Raw genomic sequence first — 26,508 nt, 5'->3', positions numbered from 1 at the left:
GCACTGGTAGCATCTATTTTCTAAACAAATCCCTTGAAAATCAGCAGAACTTTTGGTACATAAATGGCCACAGCACACTGCTGCACCAAAAGAGCTTGGAATTAAAAATTGCTCAACATCTAAAAGGCTGCACCAAAAGAAGAGGAGAGGAATTTACAATATCAGTCCACAAAGGAAGCAGTTCAAACTGACATAACGACAGAAGGCCATATAAAGTCCATTACATCTGGCAACTTCAACGGCCATAAGAACAGCTGATGACACTAAACACAAGGGTCCCACAAGTTAAATTTTTCTCCACTTGAAGGCAAACGACTGAAGTGGCCACCGATGAGTGCAGAGAATACCGTAAAAAATTATCTACCCCCTTCTTGATTCCTTCGTTTTTTGCATTTGTCAGCCAGACTGGAGGGTTTTAGGGCATGAGCGGCCTGTTTAAGCTCATGTTAAAGTATTTCAACTGGATTCAAGTCTGGACTTTGACTAGGAAACGCCATAACCTTTGTTGTTTTATTTAATTATTCTTGTTTTCAGCCGTTCAAAGGTGGACTTGCTGGTGTTGGTGGTGTTTTGGATCACCGTCCTGCAGTGGAAGTGTGCTTGACTTTCATTGCATGAACTGATGACCGGACATTCTCATTCATTATTTTGTGGTACAGAGAAGAACTGATGGCTCCAAGAATTAAAGCAAGTTCCCTAGATCCTGAAGCAGTAAAGCCGTCCCAGACCATCACACTACCACAACCAACTTAGCAACAAATGTGATGATATATGTTTTTTTACACTCACTTTATTTTAAGAATGTGTGTTAATCAAACAGTTTTGCATTGTTCACATTGTAGAAACATAAATGTATTTATTTTCACTCACAGAGCCTCTTCATACCTTAAAAAGCAAAGTGCTCTCTCTCTCTCTCTCTCTCTCTGTGTCAGTCATTGTTTACTTGCCTTGGAGCAGGGTAACGTGTCACTCATGACAACTATATCGTGCTCTTGTCGTGAGTTATATATGCAAATACATGCACGACACACTTGATTATTCATATTTGACCCTCTTGAAAAAAAATATCCTCATTCGAACTCATTTGGTAAATTAAGATTCAGGCATTAATCATTAGGCTCATCGCTTAGTGAAAAGCAGCTGCTACAGTAAGTGGGCTTGATTTGCCAGCCTTCACACTTCCTACATGTTCTTGCAAAGTTGCCAAACTAGGCACAGAAACTTGAAGGATTCAAAGCAACTAAGCACTAAGGTTATTATTTTTTTATTTCTTTCTTTTTTTTTTAGAGACAACAACATGGATTTTCTTAGTGATTGTTGCCAGGCAACAATCATAAATCATGACAACAGGCAATCTTAGACCATCGGGCAAGAAAGCACAATCGTTTTTTTGTGTGTCAAACTGTTTATAAACACAGGTTTCCTCCCGCAAAGTGCACTTCCAATCAGAGTGACACATGCTGCCACCTGTTATCTTCTGCAGCATGATTGAGAAAAAGGCCTTGACACCTTTAGCAATAAATAAATTCATACTTTTTGCAATAACTCTGTAATACAATATCAGTCTAGCAGAAAATGATCAACTTAAATTCTATTTTGCTTAGTTGACTCTGAAATAATTATTATTGTTAGTAGTGCTAGTAGTATCATATACCACTATAACAAAATAATTTCCCAAATATGGGAAAAAATTATTTATCTATTTTAAATGTAAGCATTAAAAATACACTGTATAATTAAACTACACAAACTAAGACAAATACAGGTAAGTAGAGCTGTTAAGTAAATCTTTATAACAATGAAAACTTTTAAGCTCCACTTATAAAACACAGGTAGGTAATAAGGTTCAGTGACAAGAATAGCAGTTAAATGTGCATTATTGTAAATTAAATTCACTCACACACACACACACACACACACACACACACACACACACACACACACACACACTATATATATATATATATATATATATATATATTACAATTAATCAGTCCTCACTCATTTGCAGCATCCCCCACACAATACACCACAAATAATAAGGGGAGCTACCTCAATATCAACTGTAATAATGTCTTCCAAACATAATGACACCAGTGGGTTTATACAGTGCAAGTAGGGAGCCAGATCTCCCACTGGGAGCCCACGGTGCGTACAAATGATCTTGGTGCTTTACTGTGCATTCAATATGAGGGCTGCTCTCTGCAGGTGGGCTGCAGCTATTAGTAAATACATCATATAAAGCACAATGACACACTGAGTTATGTTGTGTATATATAGACATAACTATGCACGCTCAGTTAATTCTGTGTATATCACATCTCTTCCACATATTGTACATGCATACTGCTCATTTAATGTCTCTCATATATGCATACTCTTGATGTGCTGCATATCTAATGTACACACAAGCACTTTGTCTTCCTCTCTCTCATATACACATGCAGAAATTCATGCTTTCTCTTTGGGAGTGCTGGCGTGGTGATTATTCATGGGAGGGAGACTGGGGATGAGCAATCAGTGGCCAGCTCATTAATCACGCTGGATGTAGACCCTTAATCTCCTCCACAGGTATAGAGGAATCCTCCGCAGCCACTCCTCATTGCTTCTCTAAATTCTCCCATCTCTCTCGCTCTCTCTCTTCCACCCACCGCCTCATTTTCTCTGTGATGCTGTCTTTGCATCTTTGGCTATTTCTATCCGTCTTTGTCTTTTTCAGAGCGCCTCACCTACCTGATGTCTTTGTGACTCTACGGCTGCCTGTCATTCTTCCTTTCCGTATCACTTCTTCCTCTTCTCAGAGGTTTTAATTTGTCTTTTTGTCTTCCCTGTCTTTCCAGTTAAAGTGCTTCCTTGTCTCTCAACTTACTAGCAAAGCAACAGTAGTGCTTCTTTTCCAACAGGACCCATTAACTATGCAAAAAACTAGCCTTGTTAGGATCAAAGAAAGAAAGAAAAAACAGAACAAAAAAAGCATAGTAGAAATCTAAGTTGGAATTAGCATTTAAAAACAATATGTTTAGAGCTAGTTGGGTAGGAGATCTGGCTGTGCCAATTTTCCTTCTGCATCTGCATAACCATTTAAAAAATAGAGCTGAGGATACTTCACAGCAGCAGGACTCTTAGTAATGGGAGGTATGTGCTGCTTGGAAGCTGTGCTGTTTGTCAAAATTACTACCTCTAAGTTTATTGAAGAAAAAAAAACCTCTGAGGTTTCAAGAACAGAAACGGGTCAGTCAAATCTCTTTAAAAATAAATAAAAAGGAACGGTGGGTTGAACAAAAATCAAATCACTTTTATTTTCACATCACATGTGCAGGTACACTAGTACAGTACATGCGAGTGAAATTCTTGTGTGCGAGCTTCACAAGCAACAGAGGTGTGCAAAAATACAATAACATAAAACAAGCAAAATATAACAATGGCTAAATATGAGAGTAATAAATATATGTACAATATAAGAGTGTATGCATTACTGGATGTGTATACTAAATATGTTTTTCTACATGTGTGTGTGTATATATATACCTATTTTACAAATTAAATAAACAATAAAATAAAATATATAAAATACACAGAGGTTAGTAGTTGGACATGTGCAAAACAAGTGGCATTTATATACAGTGTGGAGTGCATAATGAAATACTTTTAGAATACTTTAGAAATGTGTCTGCATACTTATATTAACAAAAAAGTCAAATTTTTTAGTGTTATATAAGAGAAATTCCAAAATCCTTCTGGAACAGCATGTTTCCAAGACCATTTAAAGGGAAACCATTGTCTCCCCCACATTCTTTAATGGACAGCTTTGCAGGAACAGGCTGCCAACTACAGAGTCCATACATAAGGTGAGCATAGCTATAGAGGACCTGTGTGCATTGCAAGGTGGTGGTGATATTCAAAGGACAAAACTCAATAATGAACTGCCATCAGTTTGCTAATGAAGGACAGAACTCTCTTTACTGTGTTGTTCAACCCCTAAGGACAGGAGTAACCTGTCAGGAATATAAACAGATTAATTGCCTGTCTGGAGGCTTCATGGACATTTTTTTTTTACTAAGGCTTGGCCTGCCCACACCACAAATCCCTACTTTTTAATATATACTATACATTCTGTTGCTTGTGGGGGGATTCTTCATTCGGGATGCTAAGGTTACACCAGTGAGGTAATGTAAGTGCTTATGATCTGCCATGACGTAGCAGCTTTTAACCCAAGAGACATTCTGTGAAACACTTTGCATTTTCACACTGGCACACCATGCAACGTGCTCGCCTGCCAGTGAAAGAAACTTAGGTTTCAGTGTCTGGTTTGTGGGCACTTGAGCTCATGGACGGGCTGGGATTTAAATAACCAATCACGTAATATCTGGAAAGCTCATTCCACTACCAGAACCACATCCACACAAGGTTGTCCTTGTTAGGGCAGGTAAAGGTCGTCGCCACAGTGAATCAGATATTTTCTATGATATCACCCCTGAAGGTCGAGGATATCATCACTTTTTGACATCACTAAATTGTGTTGAAAAACATTTGCATAATAAAATTTAATAAAACTGAGGACATTGCTTTCCAGTCTAAACAGAGAGAAAAAAGTTCATATTTCAAAAATACTGTATTGTATGTTGTAATTGAATTTCAACTATAACTATGAGCTTGAGGAGTCAAAGCTTTCTATAAGCCAAACTAATACTAATACAACTGTTGTATGTGCAGGTTTTATTTATCCATCACATTTTTATTACATATTTACATCTGTTATTTTTGCTTTTAGGCAAACAGCATGAAGTGGCTTGCATAACTTCAAGAAGAAAATGTACGAAGAATTAAAAGTCTTAAGACACAACTCGGAAAGAAATTTTACGTTCGTTTAATAAAACCGAGGGCATTTTAACTTTCAAAGTCCAAAAAAATCCATCCTGCTCGGAAAGGCTTAATGGAAACAAGCTGACAGTCTTGAGCTAATCTCCCATACTTCATTTGGTCGGATGAGACCCCATTCATTAAAGCTATACCCTCATCTGATAGTGGCATACAATCTCTGACAATCTGGATAATCTTTCATCTTTATGGAAGAAGGAAAGTCCTCTCAACCCACTCTCTCTCCCCTCCCCAGCTATGCCTCTTACTGTAAACCACTGGCAGTTTTCTGACAGAGCTGGCTAAGTGGTCTTTCTCGTTTTAAAGCCTTTTCAGCCTTGTGAAGGAGGAGGGTGAGCGAGATTAGTGGCCTGCAGCAGAACTCTGCACTGCAGGAGCCACAGCTTGACCTGACCTGGAGGTCCACCTCAACAGTTACAGAATGCAGAATGAGATACACTGTGTGAATCTGGGTATACACAAGAACACTGAAAAGTATGTTTTTAAATGTGCATGCACGGAATTACAGAGTCTATGCATTTTATACAAATGCAAACATTAACCAGTATTATTTGTGATTAGAGCTGCAGGCTGGAGGAAAGAAAGCCCAATCATCAGTTTTCATAAAGCTCCCATGAAGGCATCTTTTCATACAAACCACTCCACATAGGTCAATGGACTCTTTGATTAAGACTGAAGTAAAGAGAGCATACTGAACACTATATTTTAATTTTTTTTTTACATTCTAAAAAAAAGATGCATTTTTTTTCTTATATGTAGTTTTTTTTGTTCTTTTAAAAAAAGTGAAACAAAAAAACAGAATTTGCATCTAACAAGACAAAGAAAATAATCAGGAAAAAACACTGTATCTCTTTTATTTGTCACTACCCTTTGTCAAATGAAGAGGTAGAGCTCATTTATATTCTCCTCATTGTTCATTTTAAATTAATGGTGTTTTGCAGTGTGACAAATTGGAAACACTTATCTGGCATTATGCTGCTGCACTTACTACATTTTTTAATATAAATCACTGAGCATATCAAATACAGAAAGTCGGCTATGTACATGAAGTCTATATGCATTTCTGTGAATTCCAGTAATTCTATTTTTACTTGGAAATATTCAAACAGTATTATAGTATTGGAATTATTCATATAGTTGAATGCATTTTAAAAACCGATACGGTATAATGATTTGAAATGGCGTACTGTTTTAATTGTAGCTGAATTGCTTAACTGACACCCCTGAGGTTACCAATTAGTCTAAAATATGGGTGCATCCTGCATCATGGTAAAATATCCACTTTAGGACATCAACCAACCTTTGTCTCATTTCTCACATCACAAAAAAGCATAATTGCTTCCACAAATTTACTTAGAATTGCAGCAACACTCACTTCACATACAAAATCCATACTTTATATTACTTCATCACATATTCAAGTCACATAGTGGTCTTTGTGATTAACGGTAACACTTCGTGAGTAAAACTATCACAAGAATGATTGGTGTAAGTTAGGTGTTCTCAAAAACAACATCCACAATTTGACTCAGGTTGCAGTCAGAACTCAGTACTTTGTAACACTTTGATTCGTTTCTTTTTCAGCCATTCTGTTGTAGATTTGCTGCTGTGCTTCGAATCATTATCCTGTTGAATGACCCAATTTAGGCCAGGCTTTAGCTGTTGGACAGATTACCTTACACATGTCTCTACAACCCTTTTGTTTACAGAGAAATGCTTTACAGCTGGTATGAGGTGTTTGTGCTGATATGCTGTGTTTGGTTTTCACCCACTGGTACTGTGCTTTATGGCCTGACATGTCCACTTTGGTTTTATCTGTCCAAAGGACTTGTTCCAGAGATTTTGTGGTTTGTAAGTTTGCAAACTGAAAGTGTGCTGCCCATGTTCTTTTAAGAAAGGAAAGGCTTTCTCCTGGCAACCCTTCCAAACAAGCCATACTTGTCCAGTCTTTTTCTAATTGCACTGTCATCAACTTTAACATTTTACATGCAAACTGAGGCCTGTAGAGTCTGAAATATCACTCCCATACTGCATACTGTAATTTCGTTATATGTGGCATTTAAGGGTAATACACCAGTATTGAATTTCCCAATACAATCTCATTTGCATCTTCAGTAAAACATCCATCCATCCATCCATCCATGCATCCTCTTCCAAATATCCATATCAGGGTCATGAAAGGGCTGGAGCCTATCCCATTCCTTCCATAGAAGCAGGGTACAAGTCTTGTCACTTTAAATATTTTATCATAGTTCTCCTCCAATTTAGCAACTCCATACACAGAATCAAGAGCCTCTGAAGAATAAAACTACACATTAGCAATAGCCTTCAGAGTTGCCTCTGTTATGAATACTAATGGAAACAGTTTTGGCTTTGGTTTAAGGTTTCTTTATTATCTACAGACAAGAGCATGACTTTTCAGAATTATGACTCCATATTTGTAGATTAATGTAGCTCAGCATTGGCTTAAGTATCACATTTACCGTCAGGACACTCCTTTCACATTTCTTCCAGTTCCAGGAAACCACGCTCATTTTATTTTATGGTAGTAACATAACACGATTAGATTTGTTTGGGCTAAATGATTACAGCCTATGCTAAAGGCTGTATATACATATATCAGTACATTTATTATAAGTCTCCGAACTAGTGTTGATGATTCAATAAAAATAATGCTCTCATTACATAAACATTCATTAAAACTTAATGGTCCCTTGTCTTTGCAACTTGGGGACCACTCAACAGACCAGCTGATTGTAAAAAAAAAAAGAAAAAAAGAAAAAGGGATTCACTAGAATTTAATGCATTTTTGCAAATTAACCACACACACACACACACACACACACACACACACACACACACACTTTATGGAAATGTCTTCATTCATGTGCTGATCCTTTGATATATGAACCAAGAAGGAGATTGCGGGTGGTTTGTACCTGACTATATTTTCCTCCTTTATACCTTAGTAATATAGGCTGATTAATTAGCAGAAAATTGAACTAAATAGGTAGCGCAACATGGCTCCATTATAACCACTAACGGTGTTTTTAAAAAGCTGCTGATGAGCTGATGAAGTTGATTAATTGCTCCATATTTTCCCCTGGAGAACTCCCCCTCCGTCTTTCTCTCTCCTTCTACCGTGTAATGAATTATGGGCGAATAAATTTTGTCTACAGCATGCGTATGCTGAACTTCAAAATTATTATGGATCCTCCAAGCATGACAGGAGCTTTGGAAATCACTACGAAAGTTTCAGGCTAAATTTTTGCATCTTTAATGGTTAGATTGTATGTGGGCAGCACAAAGGCTGGGGGTTGGAATTGCCTGATTAAAGTGACATGGGTACCATTTCCAACCATCTCCTGTAAAAATTTGATATCAGCTGACCTTTCTGCTTCAAGAGATAGTATATTAATGTTTCCACTGCTTGTCACATTAAGAATACAGGTAACCAAATGCACATCATACAAAATGGGTGTCAGCACAAAGGCTTTGCCAGCAGACTCAGATCTTTGTCACAATGGCAATTTTGCATTTGCAGTCCATTATGAGTTGCAGACAATGAGGCAAATCTGTCCCAGACCTTCATCTGGCAATAAACAATGCAGTCAGCATATTTTTTAAAAGGTTCCGATGCAGGGTACAAAAATGAGCCACAAAAGGTGTCAAACCTCAAAAAGCTCTCATGTAAAAGAGATAAACAATTGAGATCATTATCTCAGGCAGTCCACTATCATTAGATAACTTTCTCGTACATACCCGTCTTAAGATAAAAGCTTTCGACTGGAGAGAATTCGTGTAAACAAACAATTATGTCATGGCTGAAGTGGGGTCTAATTTGCCCAATGTTTTGTGAATTATAGATTACATTCTGATCTCTTTATGTTTCTACCTCCCAGCTGGTGTGGGCCTTCCAAATCCTCAGATACTTTTCTGCAGCCTCCTGCAATCCTGAATGTCACGGTTCTGTTCCATGACATCAAGGCATCAAACTCAAAAGCTTCAGAATTTCTTTCTGGATGCCTGATGTGTAGTTTATCTACACTTCAAGGTGTTCCATCTGCGTGTTGCTTGTAACTTGGATTAAGCCTGGCACACCAAAAAAAAGAGAAAAAAACCCACTGCATCATCTCGGTATGAAAAAGCCTCCGAGCTTTAACCCTCAAGGTAGCTCAGCGCACGTTGTTTTAGAAGACTGGGTTGAACAGGAGCTTGTTGCCACAGGAGATACTGTGTACTAACACTCAGCTGGGAGTGTGCAGCATTGAACAAAACCGGAGAATCAGACCGCACTCTTGAGAATAAAGACTCTGGAGATTTGGGAATACCTGCTCCCCTATTATCAACCTCGCTCTTGCACTTTAAAAAGTTTGACTATATAACCGTTCTGAAGCTGCCAAAGCAGCTCTTTCAAGCCGTACTGAATGAAAACTCTGGCTTTAGAAATACTTTGAAGGCTACTAAATGATATTGGCTGCTGGCTTGAGTGCCATGCAGGAGAACTGTAATTCTTTTTAACGGCTCAGGAAACCTCAGTGTGGCTTTATGAAAACTGCAAGAAAACTAATCGAAACTTCTCTGTAAAACAAGAAACTGATCTGCCAGGTTTAGTTGGTGTTTCTATCAAATCGCCTTCTATACAAGCACAGAATTGTACACACAGCACTTTGCAACTCATTTGTCTTGATAAGAAAGATGATGTGTATAACGGAAGTTTTTAAAAATTTTTTGACGGTTGTTGTCCCTGTAAGTGTATTTACTGTACTTGTGTGCTTGTCATAGTTCAGCTTCCAGCACTGAGAAGCATCTGTCCTCTCTGGCGGGTGTCTCTCAAATGTCAGTGATATAGTAGGAATGTGTATAAAGAGCACATGGTCTCAAAAGTTAACATAGATTTACACCCAGGTAGTCCGTTGTGCTTCTGCTTTAGCCTTTCACTTCTGCTGCTCTTTTACTTTATATTTCAATCTCGAAACTCTTATACCCTCCTAATCTTTCCTCCAGTCTGGCCCAAACTCTTATAAACACAAAATTATGTATTACCTACTTGTTTTGTCTGCACCCCCATTCAACTCCCTGATTGCTCCTCACGATGCACCTCTCTCAGCCCACCTCTGTGCTCCTCTAAGCCTTGATAAACATGCGCAAACATGCAATTACACATCACCTGCTCTTCTAAATCCTCCCAATCTTAGCTGTCCTTCTCTTTTCTTGACACTCCTGGCCTCTTCCCAAATCCTATTTTCTCCTTCCTCCCAGGTAAACACATGTAGGCAGGCAGAATCACCAGGTTAACATTTGCATCTTGTTTTTGTAACTTATCTAAAGCTGTAGTCCTTAGGTTGATCCAAACACAATTTCATCCTTCTGAATATGGGGGTACTATAACCAATAACCCCTTAGGTGTTTGTTTGGGCTTCGGATGTGTGTGTGAATGTGATTCAGTTGTTTGGAAATAAGCTTTCAGCTTGAGGCAACCACATCTAGTCACTTGTACTTTAATTCTTTTCCCACTTTATTCCGTTCCACTTTCTTTCATCCCCTTATAAGATCAGAGTGTTTGTTGTCTTGTTTGTTGGGTTCAGCTTAGTGACGTCACTCAGCGCTGGCCTGTGTTCATCCCCATCATATACATAAAGAGGAGAAAACTCTTTTATCAAAACATAACCTTAACATTATGACCACACCATCTGGACCAACTTGCTGATGATTTACACGGAGCAGATGTTAACCCAAAGAGAAGAATGCTCTCTCTACGGGAAATATTCCTTGCTTTCTTACACAGAAGCAGTGTAGCCATAAGCTAAAGTTATCCAACCACGACGGATTATATGGTCCTATTCTTACCTTGTTGGGTTGTCTTGTTTTCTGCTACCATATTCTTTTTTTATGCAAAAAAAAAAAATTCCCCCTAGTTTTTGCCCTTTTCTGCCGTGTTTACCTCCTTTGTTCTGAGAGAAGATTTTCAAAGCTGATGAAGGTGGATGCTTGAGGGGATATTGTTGAAGAGATGAGAAAAAACAGAAAAATCATCACTTCCATGCAGACCCACACTTACAGAGAGTTAAACAAACACTGGTGAAGATGCACACTTGTTTGAAATTGAAGAAGGGTGTTAAAATAAGAAAAAAAGAAGAGGAAGAAAAGGGGGATTGTTCCACTAAAGAAACTAGAGAAATACCAAATCAATGGAGGCATGATAATGAATTATTTCCTCGCCCGAGTGGGAGTTAGAGGAGAGAGATAAAAGCAGACCACATGCTGTGCCACTAACAGCCTAGGGGGCAGCTGCCTGTGAATTACGGTGCGCTGAAACACACTTGCTGCCCTCGGGACCCATTGGTTGCAAAAAGAAAGAGAAAGGAGAAAAAAATAGGAATAAGAAATGGGGATGGGGAGGGGGCAGAAAAGAAATGTCGGGAAGGGTAATAGGTCAAACCGAAACCCCTCAAGGCCCTGCGAAGCGTGGATTTACATCTCTATGGCTAATTAGAGTCATAACGATGAAATTAAAGTGGTGGAAATGAAAGAAGGATAGACGGATGAGGGAAATTGAGAAGCAGGGACATAGGCAGTGTCGGATGGGATTATTCAGCATGTGTAATTATGAGAGATATTAGATGTCTGGTAGAACAGCGAGTGTGTCACCAATAGGAAGTCACATCTTAATAATTCTTATATGATGTTCTACATGTACTGTGGGATTTTTGCTTGCAAATTTAGCCTTGAGTAAAAACATTAGCTACACTTAGAAGACCCAGATTACTCAACTACTCAGAGTCAAAGAAACAAGCGATTGACAAGTAGACGTGCAATTTGTTCTTCACCGTGACAACTGCAGCATGTTTAACAGACTCAAAGCAAACATTTGGTTTCACTCTCTCATCAAAGACATCCTGTTTGGTAAGTTTAGTAGCTTGGATTAAAATTGACATGTACAATTAGTAAAAAAAACATATACCTGAACTATACAGTTATAGCATATAATAGTTCATATGAAGATTAAAATTCAGCTGCTTGTGGATGAATTTTTGCGTCATCTTAATGAGTAGACGAGGCACTAACCTCAGCTTTTGATTTTCGGTTAGTGTTTTTAAAATGGGAAAACGTATCTGCTAATATTACAAATTTATACATCATCCATGTGTCATGGTAACTTAATTTTTACTGCAATCACTGTTGGGCACACTGACTTTCTTTCAACTTGCTTCATCTTTTTAAGTTATTAATTCGCTACATATCTGTAAATGTCAATATCTCTCAGAGAACATCCAGTTTTTATAATCTATGTGGAACAGACAAATGCAATGTAGATGTAAGAGCGCTACTGCAGGTTATTCCAGTTTAGCAACTATTAAGCTATAAACACTTCTTATATTCACTTTTAATTGGCTGAAACCAACTAATTAAATTTGGTTGGAGATGCTGCCACATCTCGATTCATAAGATTCTGGAATCTGGTCAATAAGAAAGAAAATAATTATAATAATAACAGTTGCTATAAAAACACACCTTATTTAAATGTATCTGTTCTGCCCTTTCAGGATCATCTCTTCATGCACAACAGGTTTTATATAGAATGTTATATCTCATTCTGTTTCCTTGCAGTTCTGTGATGTGTGCTGGATCTCCAGTGCACCACAAAGATGATCCTTCAACATGGATTTTGTTTTGTGAAAATGGATGAAGCAAATCTGGTGAATGGAGCAAACAGCGAGTAAATGTTGTTTTGGTACATACGTCAAGAATGATGACAAATACTATCAGTTTCTTTCAGCAGAACTCTACCCCACACTTTAGGGGACAAAGCTTTGGTGTACAACCTCATGAATCTAGAAAGAATTGACAAGTGTAATCCTGGTGCCACTCCTGACTTGACATGTTTCCTTTTGCTTGTAAGTGATGGACTCTGCAGTCTTCGGCTATACACCAGTAATTTTCAGATGAACTCTACCAGATTAACCACAATAACAGCAGCAATATTATGTCACACTAAAGTTTGCTTAATCTGAAATGACTATGTTTGCTGCTTATAAGCCTGACTGCGTTGATGAAAAACCAAAATAAATGGCACAATACATTTAATAAATTGCTACATATTTGCTATGATCCAAACTGAAACTCATATATGCAAATATTCATTCCTGTTTTATACATTCATCTATATAATAAAGACTTCACATATCCATTTTCAAAAAAATTAATTTCATGGTTTAGGCTTTAAAGTGACTTAATATGGATTTTTGATTTTGGGGGGGGATGGGGCTAAAGGTCAGCAGCCTTTGGTCACAGCTCCCATTTGCTGATCAAGATTTAAAAATCAACCTACAAAATAACCAAGCATATTAAAATAAGATCAGCCAAATTGTACAAATGTAAATATCAGTGTATGAAACATTTCCATTCCAAGCCCCTGCAGAGTACTGGATTTCCTTCATTCTTGTTATTCAACTCAAGCCTAATCATTCCAGTCAGCTAGTTAGTAGTGCAGCAATAAAAGTTAATTTAAAAAGTGTGAGTGCTGTGAAGTTTTATTTACTTATTTTTTCAGTATTCCTGTTGCTTTATGTACTTGTTTTATATAATTCCTGCATGTCTGTGAAGGTTCTCAGTCAATAATGACAATAATTCCTGCATAGCTTTTCTATATATTTTGTAAACTAAAATGATCCAGATAATCCATTTTAGTGCTGCTATTCCTTATGGTAAACTCGTGGCTCCAACTCCATATTGAACACTGTGACACAACAATAGTATTGACCTTCTCCAATAAAGCTGTATTTAAAGAGTAGAGAGATGATGGCAAATAACAGATCCTACCTGGATGATGTGTAATATACCGCTTGCTTGCTAATTTATTTCATTATTTGGCGATTGGGATAGGAAAACAAGAGAACGTGAATATCACCAGGAGTAAAAGACAAGTCCATCACACTTCATCAACTGCAGGTAAACAACCCTCCAGTAACTCTAAAACCACTCCATCAAAGTCAAAGTTACATTTTACTTACAGGTACAACAATCAGTGTTTCTATCAAAGCACTGCACAGACAGTATTTATGTCAAGTCTGGCAGATGTTTACAAAGCATGAATGTCTCAGTTGAGAATTTCACTGAAGAGTGCTTCACAGTGCCTCAGATGCTGTGCACATTAAGTGTATTTATAATACCATAAAATAAACTGATGGCCCACTGCCTCTAGTTATCCATGGGGGACATCACTCACGTATTATTATTTTTGTGTTTAGATGCACACAGTGTGCTGTTTTTGTATAAAGGAGCCTCAACAGACTCCATCAGAATATTCTTTTATGTTTCACTGTTGCCTTTTCCTCGGCTCATCTATTCGTCTCTGGTATGTGCTTAAGATGTCCACCTGTGTGCAGCGTTTGCACCTGGGGATAATGCAGTCCTGTATCTCACACCGCACACGTTTAATCCTTAATTGTTGATCGTGCGCAGGGTTCAAATTGCTTACTTTACTCTACCTTCCTCTGGCTTTATGTTTCTCTCTGCTTGTTTCCTCTTTGACTTTATGTTTCCCCTCCTCTCTCCTCCTCTCCTCCTGGGAATTAGCTGCAGTGGGTAAGTGTTGCACTAAATAAATGACTTGGAGATTAAACAGACAACCACAGTTGCCATGGCAACTAACTGGGCATCTCTCGCTATTGTATTCGGAACACTGCTGGATGACCACTGGCTGTAAAGACTGTGGGTCTCTCGGTGTATATGAAATGCATATTTACATGTGGTTATGTGAATGCCTATGGTTATGGGTTAGCAGTATTAAATATAGTGTTATTATAGTAATATAGTTTTATATAAATATACTATTAAATATAACTAGGATAAATGTATTTTAACATGTGCAGCAACAGTGATTTGAAAGATCCAAGTAACATGCTACAACTAAGGCCCACAAGATGCTATCCCCCACAAACACCCACTCAGCCAGCCACCCACACACATGCACACACCTCCACCCCGTCTAGTCATACTTTGTGTGTCTTTTAGCATTTCACTTTTGGACTATCTTGGATCTAATTAAGATGCAAGCTGCTACTGATGCAAAGTTAAGCCACAGCAATCTTCAAAACAGATCTCTCTCAGTGCAACACATAAAAAGTAGAACCAAGATCTCAACTGTCTCTTACCTGTTACTGCAGCTACCTGACACTGGGTAATTACCCAGAAATAGAAACGGCACTTGGAAGTCACCAAAAAGGCCCTTATACACACTGGCAATTAGCTTTAAAGGTTCACTGAGCAGTAACGAGGTATCAGACACTGGCCAGGAGAAATGAAAGGAAATGAAAGGAAAGGAAATAACAAAAGTGTAGGTATCCTTTAAGACCCCTTTGAGAGAATGTGTAACCCAGGCAAGTAAAAAAGTAAAACTTAACATTGCATTTGAACCTTGATCTTTCACTAAACCTAACTGCACACGTCTGTTGCCAAAATCTATCCAAAAAATAAGTGAACAGAAAACGGGGATGGAAAATGCAGTTAAAGTGTAAATGCACCAAAAGAAAGTGTAAAAAAAAAATCCTGTGTGGGATTTGATCTGCAGTCTCTTGTGCAAGTGGTGACTGACTTACGCCTCCACCAGGCCCCTAAAGTCCTAATGTGAATGTTTTAGCTTTTTAAAATTGGAAACACTTAACCTTGTGTCCATGGACACGAATCGAACTTCCCTCAGACTCCATGACAGATGTTGTGCACAAAAAAGGGGAAAATCATGTCCAGGAACACGAATCAATAGATTACATTTCACGATTATTTCACTAACTGCTACAAGGCTGCAATGTGAACTAGGTAAGAGGAATTTGTAAGTAGAACTGAAGTGGAGAAGGACATGGTGCAAACAAAATGGCCAAAAACACAATAAAAAGCAGAGGAAAGACTGATGTAATTTTGAGTGTGTGGGTGCTGAAGACTATTCCAAGACCTTCACTTCAAAGTCACTTTGCTGTTGACAGCTTAGCTGGAGGTCGCTCACTCACACGGCTGTCAGAGAACAACAGGCTCAACGTGTAAAACTGACATCCGATCTCAGCGAGATCATTTGTGCAGATTAAGAGCAAACTCGAGTAGCACAAAAGATCAAACCTTGACAGGAGCTACACAAAGATTTTATCTTGCAACACGGACATCCCTTAAAGCTTTTTTGTCCATGTAATCTGTAAGCGTGATAGCATGGAACCCAAGCTCAGCAGGAAACATTTGAAAGCATCTACCCAGAGGCGTGGATAATACACATGATATAGAAACAAACTCCCTACTCAGGGATGATGAAATGCAAATTATAGTCTATGTTAATTTTGGTCTTTGAATACCTACATATGTGTGAATGAAAATCATGTGTTTACAGTCTGGTTTTCCTTGGTGCTTTGGCCACTGTCTCGATGACCACCTTTGCTCCTTGATAATTATCATATGTCATTATTATAACATTTTACTGACTGCAAAATGTATTGATTCAGCTGAAAATGAACAGATTAAATAAAGAATCTGATAACCTTGAGATACATGAAACTCTGTTCTTATTCAGCCGCGTTGAGATGTGTTAGGTTTAATTAAACTCTTGGGGTTAACCTCCCTTTCACATTTGCTGCGCTAACATTAAATCATTTTTTTTCGTTATCTATCTATCTAATGCAAGCTTCACACAAAGTGGGATACAAACACAATTCCATGGGTCATTTTTCAGGGCTTTGCCATTTTATAAATGAATACAGATAAATTCATACATCACCCTTAATGGGGTCACACATATTTCACATGTGCAATTCACCAAAATACACCTGCTAAGGTTGTACAAAGTTCCTTCTTCAACCTATTAACCTGCATTTATTTAGCAAGGCTGTTCTAAGTCTCTTACATATTCAATTGCAACCAAATCATTTTCTTACCTCTGTTTTCACTTTCTCTTATTTGTCCCAGCGGCGACAAAGAGGAGCTTTCTCCCCCTTTGTCTCTCTTTTTTCACCAGTACCACTTTCCACTATCGTTCCTCCACTAGCCTTCTCAGAATAGCCAATTCCCCATATGATGCTCTCTCCCCTCCCTTCTTTTTTATGCCATCCTCCTCTTTCTCACTCTCTTTTTACCTCTCTGTCTCAACTTCTCTCCTTTGATTAATTAGTCAGAGCCGCTGAGTGGCCCTGCCAGTGCAGCCCAGCATCACAGCATAATTCCACTCTTAGTTGGCGTCACGGAAAACAAATACTCACAGTTGAGTAAATGCTTAAAGGGAAAGAACTGCATGTGGGAGAAACATGGAGAAGCAATATGAACCACAGAAAACCAACCTGGACCTAATTAGAAGCTTTCCAGCTGTGTACTTTCACAAAAAAAAAAAAAAAAAAAAAAGGAACCAGTGGTTCGTTGCACTGTCCCTCAATGACTAATGGCTCTGTAAATATACAGTTACATGACCTTCAGCTTCGGCAACCTTGGCATGCACTACATACCAACATGCCTCCAGCATTTTCTATTGTAAAGAAAACCAAAAAAAAAAAACCCCAACCAAACAAACAGAAAAAGCAAGATGAAGTTTAGGCTACTCCTCTGATCAGGTACAATATAGTCACAAACCTCTGAGATATCAGTGTCAGCACTTCTCATCTTTTCTTTTAAAACATCTTGCTGTCTTTCAGCTGCTGCATTGCTGTTTCCTTCACACATTGCATCACTTTCCTATCAGTCCTCTGGTCCACTCCTGTTGTTTTGATGACTGAGAGTCAGTCATGAAGACTTAAAATAAACAAACAGCTGAAAAAGGAGCAGAGGCATGTTCCTGTCCATTACTGTTTATCTTTCTCTGCTGTTTGAATGCTCTTCTGTGCACAGACTGAAGGACCTCCAAAATTCCTGCTTTTTAAGTTTTCATCTATTAACGCAAATTCAAATTGGAGGATTGTCATGATATTCTGAGAGTTTCAGCTTTAAATAACACAGCCTTTGATGAAAAAATACTAGATATATTTATTATTAATAATTATTATTACGCAATTCACAAAGGTTGCACTATATTGTAAATTTCTAAAATGAATAGGAACGTAGAGAATCCACACGTTATCATATCACACTAGTGTGTTCTACCTTTCAGTTAAAAAGCATGCAGTTTACTGACTCCATGTACGACATAACCTATACTGAAAACCACAATAGCTTGAAATGGCACAATTAAAATTGCAGCATAGATATCCCAGTCTCCACATTTGCAAAAGGTTACTCGCCATAATGCGCATGCAGTCCACGTCTCACCCCAGGGCAGCTCTATATACTACACATGTATCCTCACAGGAGCTCTGACCTTGTGCGTCCACATATATTACATCTGCAGGCTACAGATATCTCTCAATAAGCCTGCTCACTTAGCAGTTTCAATTCTAATGCACTGTGTTGTCTTTTACCGAACATTTAGGTAATGTGAATCACCTTGGCACGCGCATCACTGACACAGTCCACGAGGCACGTTCCTGCACATTTATTATTGTGTAATTACAGTGGTTTTAATTTGGACACAAAGGTCACGTGTACAAGCAACCGACTCCTACAGAATGTTGACACTGTAATAAATGTTGGGAAACAGAACCCTGTTGAAACCCTAAACCATTAGGAGGCTACAGAGCTAATTTAAAGCCATTATGCTGTTATCTCTGTCCCGCAATATGCTCTATGGGAAAGAGAATGTTGATTATTCAGTAAAGCAGAACAAGAGGTCATTCTTTTTCTGGCTCTTCTGAGCAAAACCTCTGAATTAATGGTGTGAACTGCAAAATAAGCAAGAAAAGAGAAAAAAACAACAACAACTTTGCACTGAAATACCAACTTGAGTAGCTTTTTACCATAAAATGGCAAAAACATCAATCTTATATTTTTTAAAGCATTTCTTTTTATTAAACACATTAGAGGTTCCTTCTATAACGATATACCTCTAGCTATTTGGTTACTTAACTTTTTTTTTTTGGTACCTTCAAAATGTGTTTGAAGGTACCATGAGTAATAATATGCAAATTGTAAGTGATTTCAGAGAAAAGCAATGGGTATCTTGACCAGCGCTGGTCATTGTTCTGTCAAATGTCCATGCACAGGCAACTGAAATTAACGGGACATGGACACAATAATCAAGAAGACAAAAACTGCAGATTCTAGTGACACAGAGTAAAGCTAGCTTCCACACAATGCAGTAAATTACAGGATAGATTCAAAGATGAAGTGCTTATGAGACAGACCACTTTCACTTCGGTATGTTTTAATATATATCTAGTTTTGGATTTCACTGCTTGCTCTTAAAATTTCACAACTTGCAGATACAAAAAACATTTTTCGTTTATCTATCTTTGTTAACTTTACGAATCAAACTGAGTTATTGTGGTTCAGCATTAATGTAAAATTAATAAATAGTCAACTGTAGTATGTTCGTGAATGATTAAACACCTGGTTTACAAGAAACTGCTGATCAGTCGCAGTGTCTATCTCAACAGACCAAAGACCAAAAATCCACAAATGTCGCAGGCTGACTGCTTATTTGGGGCAAAATATAAGCTATTCATCATTTTTGTATTCAAAACTGTTAAATGACCTATGTTAAATCTGTGCAGGTGACAACCACTGGAAATACTGGAAATACTGGAAAGTGCGGTTGTCCCTAATTGCATTTTCTGCCTACCTGAGTTCTTGGTTTGTATCTTTTGCTGCCTTTTCATATGATGCACCTCAGTAGGTTTTGCACCATGTTTGTGCTGTTTGGATAAGAGCACTATCTATGATACAAATATAGATGTGATTGCTGCTTCTCATTTCTGACAACGCATCAGTAAATCTAATCAGTGTTATTCTTTGATTTTAATTCTAAATCTATGCCCTTGGAGACAAAAATAGGTGTTTAAGTGGGATCCACTTAACACAGGACGCAATGACAGTTAAGAAAAGTAAAAAATAGGTCACAAAGAACCTTGCTGGGATTGTAAAAAGGTCGAGTACAAGGGTAAAATCAATAAGAATGTAATCATCTAAGGAGTATTAGCAAAGCACATATTGCCCTCTATTCAATTTGTGGTGGAAAAAAAAAATATCTGACAGCAGGACAGAGCTTTGAATGGTGGTTTACTTGCTTGGTTTATACATTAAATAAGGCAAAGGCAACATGGAGGGGCAAAATAATAAAAATAATAGAAAAACACACTGTGTTTCATAACAGAACAAGTTCAGAGACTGTGGGAATAATAGTGAAGCTCGAGTTGGCTTCTTGGAAAATGGCCAAAGGGTTGTGATTTTTACATCAAAGCTACAGAATAGAAGAAAAGCACCAACAGAGAGAACCATGAAAACCAAAGAAAGACTCCTGAATATGCCTTCTAACCTAGTGCTTTGAGGTATATGATCCCCAAAACATGACTAAGGCTTGTATTTAAAATGTTCGCCCTGAGATCAAGCATTTGGCTGCATGGATGAAAATCAATGCGGGGAAAAAAATCCTTCTCACATCATTTAGGTTAATTTTTCATTTTTCCAAACTTGCGTCCATATTGTAAATGCCCACCCTGTTAAACACACCTGTGATTCCTGGCTTTTTGGTTTCCCACACTACCCACACTAATGAGACCTCGGACTGCATCGCAGAAACACACGCATACACAAACATGCAAACACACACAATTTAACACCATCAACATTATCCAGAACACCAGATGTGCCACTCAAACATAATTGCTCCCCCTCGGTGTTGCCTTTCTGCAGCCCAACACTTAACCTTGAGTGTCATCTGATCAATAGCTTGTGTTATTGGTCCCTGCCCACTTCTTCAGCCGCTTGTCAAACATAAAATGCATTGACTAACCTGGCCTAAAATGCTGCAGGCAAACCTGTAGGTAGATAAATACCATGCAATGGCTTTTCACTGCCCACCTGGAAGGTGAAAGGACTGTAACCAAATAATAGCAGGATGACTTCCACTTAAACCAGTCATTAAGGGGCTAAATTAATGGTGGAGCTTAATGGACCCGCACAAGCCAAAGGTAAAGCTTTGGAAATGGCCACCTGCCATAACTAGCTGCTGGATTCATCAACTTTATTACCATTTTGCAGCATAGTTCAATACAGTTTGAACTTACACGCAAGATAAGACAATGATCAAATTAGATAGCGAGTTTGAGAACAAGATTTGCAGCAGGTTGCCTCTGTGTCTAGCAATTTTCATGCCGGTCCTATAGCAACATTAGTGACGGAGTTGTGATTTTTGGTCCTAATAAAGTGGAACCTGCATGCTCTCAGCTGCCACTCAGCCTAAACCCCAAAGGCTATTATAGCTCTTCCAGATGATTCCAGATGCAATTATCAATTTATCTGTTCCAGGAAATCTTTTATCCTCAGAACTGCTGTGGAGAGGCTGATTGAATTGTGATGTTGTGAAATTCTAAAATGTACCAACAGTAAGTACGTCACCCGTACCTTACACATATTTTTTTGTGCCATCTTTTTTAACAAATAAATGGCTTATGTCGCTATATGTTAGTATTATACGTACATATTTTAACAGATTAACTGTGCATTTTTTGTAAGGGGAAAAAAAAGGATAGAAAAATATTTACGGAAAGCTGTGTAGAACTCGTGGAGGCTGAGATGGCCATCGTTGTTGTAGTCGTCATAGCGTAGCAGGTCTTGCATGGTGCACTCCAGCAGGCTGTCCTCCAGGTGCTCTTTCATGGAGATCTAACACATATACACACACACAACACAGAATACATCCATTCAGTCATCAAAAGGAAACATCTATACACAGGTGCCATAGTCCTATATCTTATTATAGGCTTTATTTATTGTTTCTCTCTTGCCTCCATCTTTTTATGATCCTAAGCTATGTGTAGTAAGAAAGAACCACATTATTCATACTCAGAAGGAAAGATACTGTACAAATTGAACTTTTCTGTATCACTTTAATAGCCTAGTTTCAAATACTGAAGGGGAAAATCACAGAATCCTCTATTTAATTAAAACAATACTTTTTACATTCACTGGTTATTACTTTTATAAAAGTGATATATTAGTGATTAAACCTCTAATAGAGCCTTTTTTAATGAAGATTTTATTTTGACTTTGCTGTGCTATGAGGAGAGAAATTGCCACTTTTTCCATATTTAAAACAAAACAAAACAGCACTGTTCAGCTGTCTCTCATCATAATTAAATACCAAATGTACTATATACAAGAGAATCAGACTCACAACTCCTGAGTGTACTTCCATTCTCATTAAAGGTAGTGGATTAAATATGTAATCCGTCATGTTAGTGCTATACTGATTGTCTTTCCTTTTTAAGAGTATCTGGTCCTGCTACTCTTGCATGCTGCACCTGAGTTAATTCAAAGATGTTCCCCTGGGAAGACTCACCACTCTCACATCCATTCGCTGTCATTTATGAGTCCTCTTTTGCAGTAGTAGCAGTACTTCACTCTCAGGGGAACCATCTTTGAGTGGGTGATGTTTAGCAGTTTTTAGGAAGTTAAACAAAAAACTCAGCCTCGCTTATTCTGTAAAAGTTGTTTCTTCTCTAGAAATAAGAGAATAAAAATGCTTCTCAGTGTAACTCTATATTTATCAGATGCTGGCCCATGCTAGAAAGCTAGACTGCTTATGTAGCATTTATGTAGGACACCTCACCTAATCTTTTTATTTAGTGCCAATATTTATGTGCTTAGAATTTATTATAACAGCAACAACAAAAACGCCTGGACAGTAAATTCTGGAAATTGAATCCTTATGTGGTTATTCTATTTATTTATTTAGTTATTTTGGCTTTATTTTTCTAAAATCTGTGAGCTGAGACCCTTGTAAGAGAAGAGCAAGTCAATATTTGCTTTAATATATCAAGGTACAGTTCGATACAATAATAATAATAATAATAATAATAATAATAATAATAATAATAATAATAATAATAATAATAATAAATTTCCTGTAAAATATGTTTTTAGGTCAAGATCTAATGGAAAAAAGTAAACTGCCATTCCAAGCTATTCCAGCTTAGCATTTATCTCCAGCTGATTTTATATGGTTCTGGACATGTCACATGGCATAATAATGGATATACCAAACTTTTTTTTTTTCATGAGCCAGCCTGCAGCTGACTGCAGCCATGTTTTTCCTGTCACAGATAACTCTGTCCTTAGGCATTTGAATTAAATATTTCAAACCTAAGGACAGGATTTTACCCTCCAAGACCATCTGTGACAATAGACAGATCCAAAACTGGAGACAGTCTGGAGGGATGACTGGGATTCATCTTTGATTCTTAAAAGCATTATCTCTGCGAAACTGAATTTATGAATTCCTCAGGATGTGAGTGTCCAATCTAAAGATTTCATGTGGACATATATCAGCATTAATAATTCCCTCAATACAGATCTGTCACAAAAGGCAGAAGTCACTGAAATTCTAAACTTGGACAACACTCTGGTTGCAATATAAAGCCACAGTGAGATAACATGAGAATAATTACTGAAGTCTAAAGAGCTTGGAAAGAGCTGAAGCACTTTTGAGAATTCATTTTAACCCGTACTGAGTTTATATTCCTTTGGCATCATGCAACCTTTGTCTTTGGATGCCCACATAATAATAAAGAGCAACAGCAAATTTAAAATGCACATATAAACATCTGTTCCTGCTCCAGTCTGATGTCAACTATGGCTAACATGGTTTACTGCATATTGGCACAATGGCAGTCACTGATATCATAGAACTGGCTAGGTGGAGTCTAATTAACACACATCTCTGATGCCCAATTCAAGATACCAGATGACACTCACGGTAATTTAATTGAGTCAAATATCAATGCCAAATTTTTCCCATCAGCCCCGGGTGGGAAGACAGCTTTTCTTATTGTTAAGCAAGATGACTAAATGTTCCAGCCACTCTCACTTATAACTTGATCACACTGTCTTGATCATTGGTGTAGATGAAGATAAAAATGTGGTTGACTAATTACCCACTGTAAGCAATACAGGCTTCTATTTAAAGGATCACATTATATATAATTTAATAGAATTTAAAAAAAAAAAAAAAAACGTTATTTAAAAAAATCTGCCAGCATTTTCTTTTTTTTTTTGTAAATTTGCACAGTGATACATTTAAACTGGAAATACTTGTTGGAGACAAGTCCACAAACAAAAACTGTTACAAACACTTATGGCAAACAAAACACTCCCAGCCATTTATCTCTTCTTTCACACAGCTGTGTTGATTCATTTGACACTCACCTTTTCCAGTTCATCACTGATCAGTCGGCCATCCTGGTTCGCATCCAGGTATTTAAACATGGTGTCCACCAGCGCTCTCTTCTCCTCCATGTCTCTCTTCTGATTTTGCTCCCCAGCCTTAAGCGCTTTTGGTTGCATATCCAGCAGCATGCTCTTCAGCTTGTTGTACTCTGACATGGTGCATGCATTGCCTAGAAGAACGAACACAAATATGGGGGGGAAAAAAAGACATTTGATTAACCTCAATTGCACAAGCCGAAGCCTTTGGATTGTAGCTTCAAATTGGATTTAATGTGTTTGCGTGTTTCCGAGTGGGAGGAGAGGAAAGGAAGGCAAATGGGACAGATAATGTGTCTGTTCGTACATCCGTACATGTGTCCTTGAGTGTTCATTCATTTAAAAAAATATTCGTTTTTTGTTTGCATAATTTGTCTGACAGCTTTTCTGTGCAGGGGTCCAACTAATTACAAGTAATCCTTGAATCCAAGTGAAAACAATAGGTACACATTCCCATTTAGACCCTCTCAAGCTTCTTGTACTGCTTTTCTAAGGGATTAAAGCTCATGCTTTAAACCAGGCCTTTTTTAATTCTCAGCAAGGTTCTGTTTAATGATGATGTGCAACAAAAACTTAGAAACCACAAAGAAATCATGCAACCTGTGTTTATTCGTCTGCTGTGAGAAACGTTTGGAGTAAAGAACAGACAAAAAATAAGATCATGTTGTTATTTTGCTATTTTTGTGACCCTCCTTTGGTTGTGTATCACGTGACTTTATCTGTTGGCAGTATGCTATGAGAAGGTAAGGTCAAGTAAGGGCTACTTGCAAGTCAGAAGCACAGTAAAAAATGTTTTAAAATTTTTATATAACTAAATCTGAATATGACATCCATCCCCAGTTATTGCAGAGCAGGAGATCCCCCTCTGAGAGTATATAGAGATGGATCTCACCGCCTAATGTCCTCCGACAACTCAACAGCCACGAATGCTAACAAATGCAAAATTAAGGGACATGATGGGCTTAATAGACTCAGAAGTTTATTCCCAGCGTCTCCTTTTGATGTCAAACCCACAGCAGGGCATAGCACTGCCAAAGCATGTCTACATTTGTTAGCCCAGCAGTCACTGCAGCAAAGTTAACACAGGTTCGACTGGGCTGCAGGAAAAGCACAGTGTTCTGCAGTGTTAAGGTGCATATTAAAGAAGAGCATATTTCTATTTGTATGAATACAAAATGAAGGTTTCTGTTGTCAATGAAGTCTCTTCCGCAAGAGAAAGAGAAAGGCTTTCTTTTTTGTTTAGTGAAGAAAAACAGAAAAAAGCTTAACATAACATAATATAATACCTGAACCTGAAAACTGATTAAGGATGAATGACCGCAACACATGACTAAACATGGTAGTAAATAAACCTCAGTCAAGCTTGAGTATACATTTGGGAATGTTTGCTCTTGTGGCTCTTGATGTCCAGTGCATCATAAAAAAAAAATTTAAAAGATAATTTGGAGCTTGTTGGAACAACAGTTTGGGGGTCATTCCTGCTTTGATGAATTGCGTACCGGAGCTAGTGATAACATATGAAGTTATGAAACTGGAACTTGAGGTTACTGTGGCCTCTAATTTGTAGTACTCAATTCTGTTAATCAAGCACATCTATCAAGCAGTCACGCTTGGTGGAAGAGGTCAGTTTGAAAAACAGTAAGTTATAGAAAATAATCAAACCAATAAATCTCAGTTATCTCCTGTTTATTTCTGGAAGGACCGCGTCATGCGTCGCACATAAAACTGGCAAAGATGAAGCCAGAGAAACACACGCACACCCTTAAGGCTGGTGACCCTCCTACTTATTACAAACCAAAGACTCGCACAGCTGTACAAAAAAAGAAAGACAATGCACACTCTTCTCTGCATGCAGGCAGTCAAGTCAAGGTCTTGGGTAAATCCCTGTTCAATGTTATTCCTTCAAGGGGAATGAGGCGTGAGATGGCTCAGACATGAGGGATCATCACCTAACTGTCATTCTTATCCCTGTGCTGGAAGGACAGAAATAAATTAACACACACATCCCCCACCAAGCTGATTTACATCTTGTCATATACAGTAAGAACAATCCTATCTTTGCTCAGACTTACTGTGGTCCCCTGAGTACATATACAGGGAGAAACAAAAGTATTAAACAATGTTATTTCTGCTGCTGCACATGTTAAAAAGATTGAGTGTTATATTAGATTTTGTGCCAGTGCTTCTTAACTGAAAGATGATAATTAAATTCTGATTATTTTAAAGAACTAATGAGCTCTTTCCCACTACAGGGAGTGCAGAATTATTAGGCAAGTTGTATTTTTGAGGAATAATTTTATTATTGAACAA

The 26,508-nt window shown here is 37.9% G+C and overlaps 1 protein-coding gene across 5 annotated transcripts in view; it reads right to left on the bottom strand.

The window, feature by feature from the left end:
- The window catches only part of fstl4 (follistatin-like 4), a 225,842-nt gene that overhangs the window by 50,248 nt on the left and 149,086 nt on the right, over positions 1 to 26,508 (bottom strand). For all 5 annotated transcript variants that reach the window (XM_082548886.1, XM_082548885.1, XM_082548887.1 and 2 more), the window contains 2 exons: positions 24,142 to 24,332; positions 21,480 to 21,600 (listed from right to left, as the gene is read on the bottom strand). In XM_082548886.1, the coding sequence (XP_082405012.1) occupies positions 21,480 to 21,600; positions 24,142 to 24,332 (312 nt within the window). The remainder of the gene's footprint in view (positions 1 to 21,479; positions 21,601 to 24,141; positions 24,333 to 26,508) is intronic.

Source organism: Aulonocara stuartgranti (genome assembly GCF_965226115.1).
Source record: "Aulonocara stuartgranti genome assembly, chromosome: 10".
Taxonomy (NCBI): domain Eukaryota; kingdom Metazoa; phylum Chordata; class Actinopteri; order Cichliformes; family Cichlidae; genus Aulonocara; species Aulonocara stuartgranti.
The sequence above is the reverse complement of the archived record's forward strand: the minus strand, read 5'-3'. Positions and strand labels throughout refer to the sequence as shown.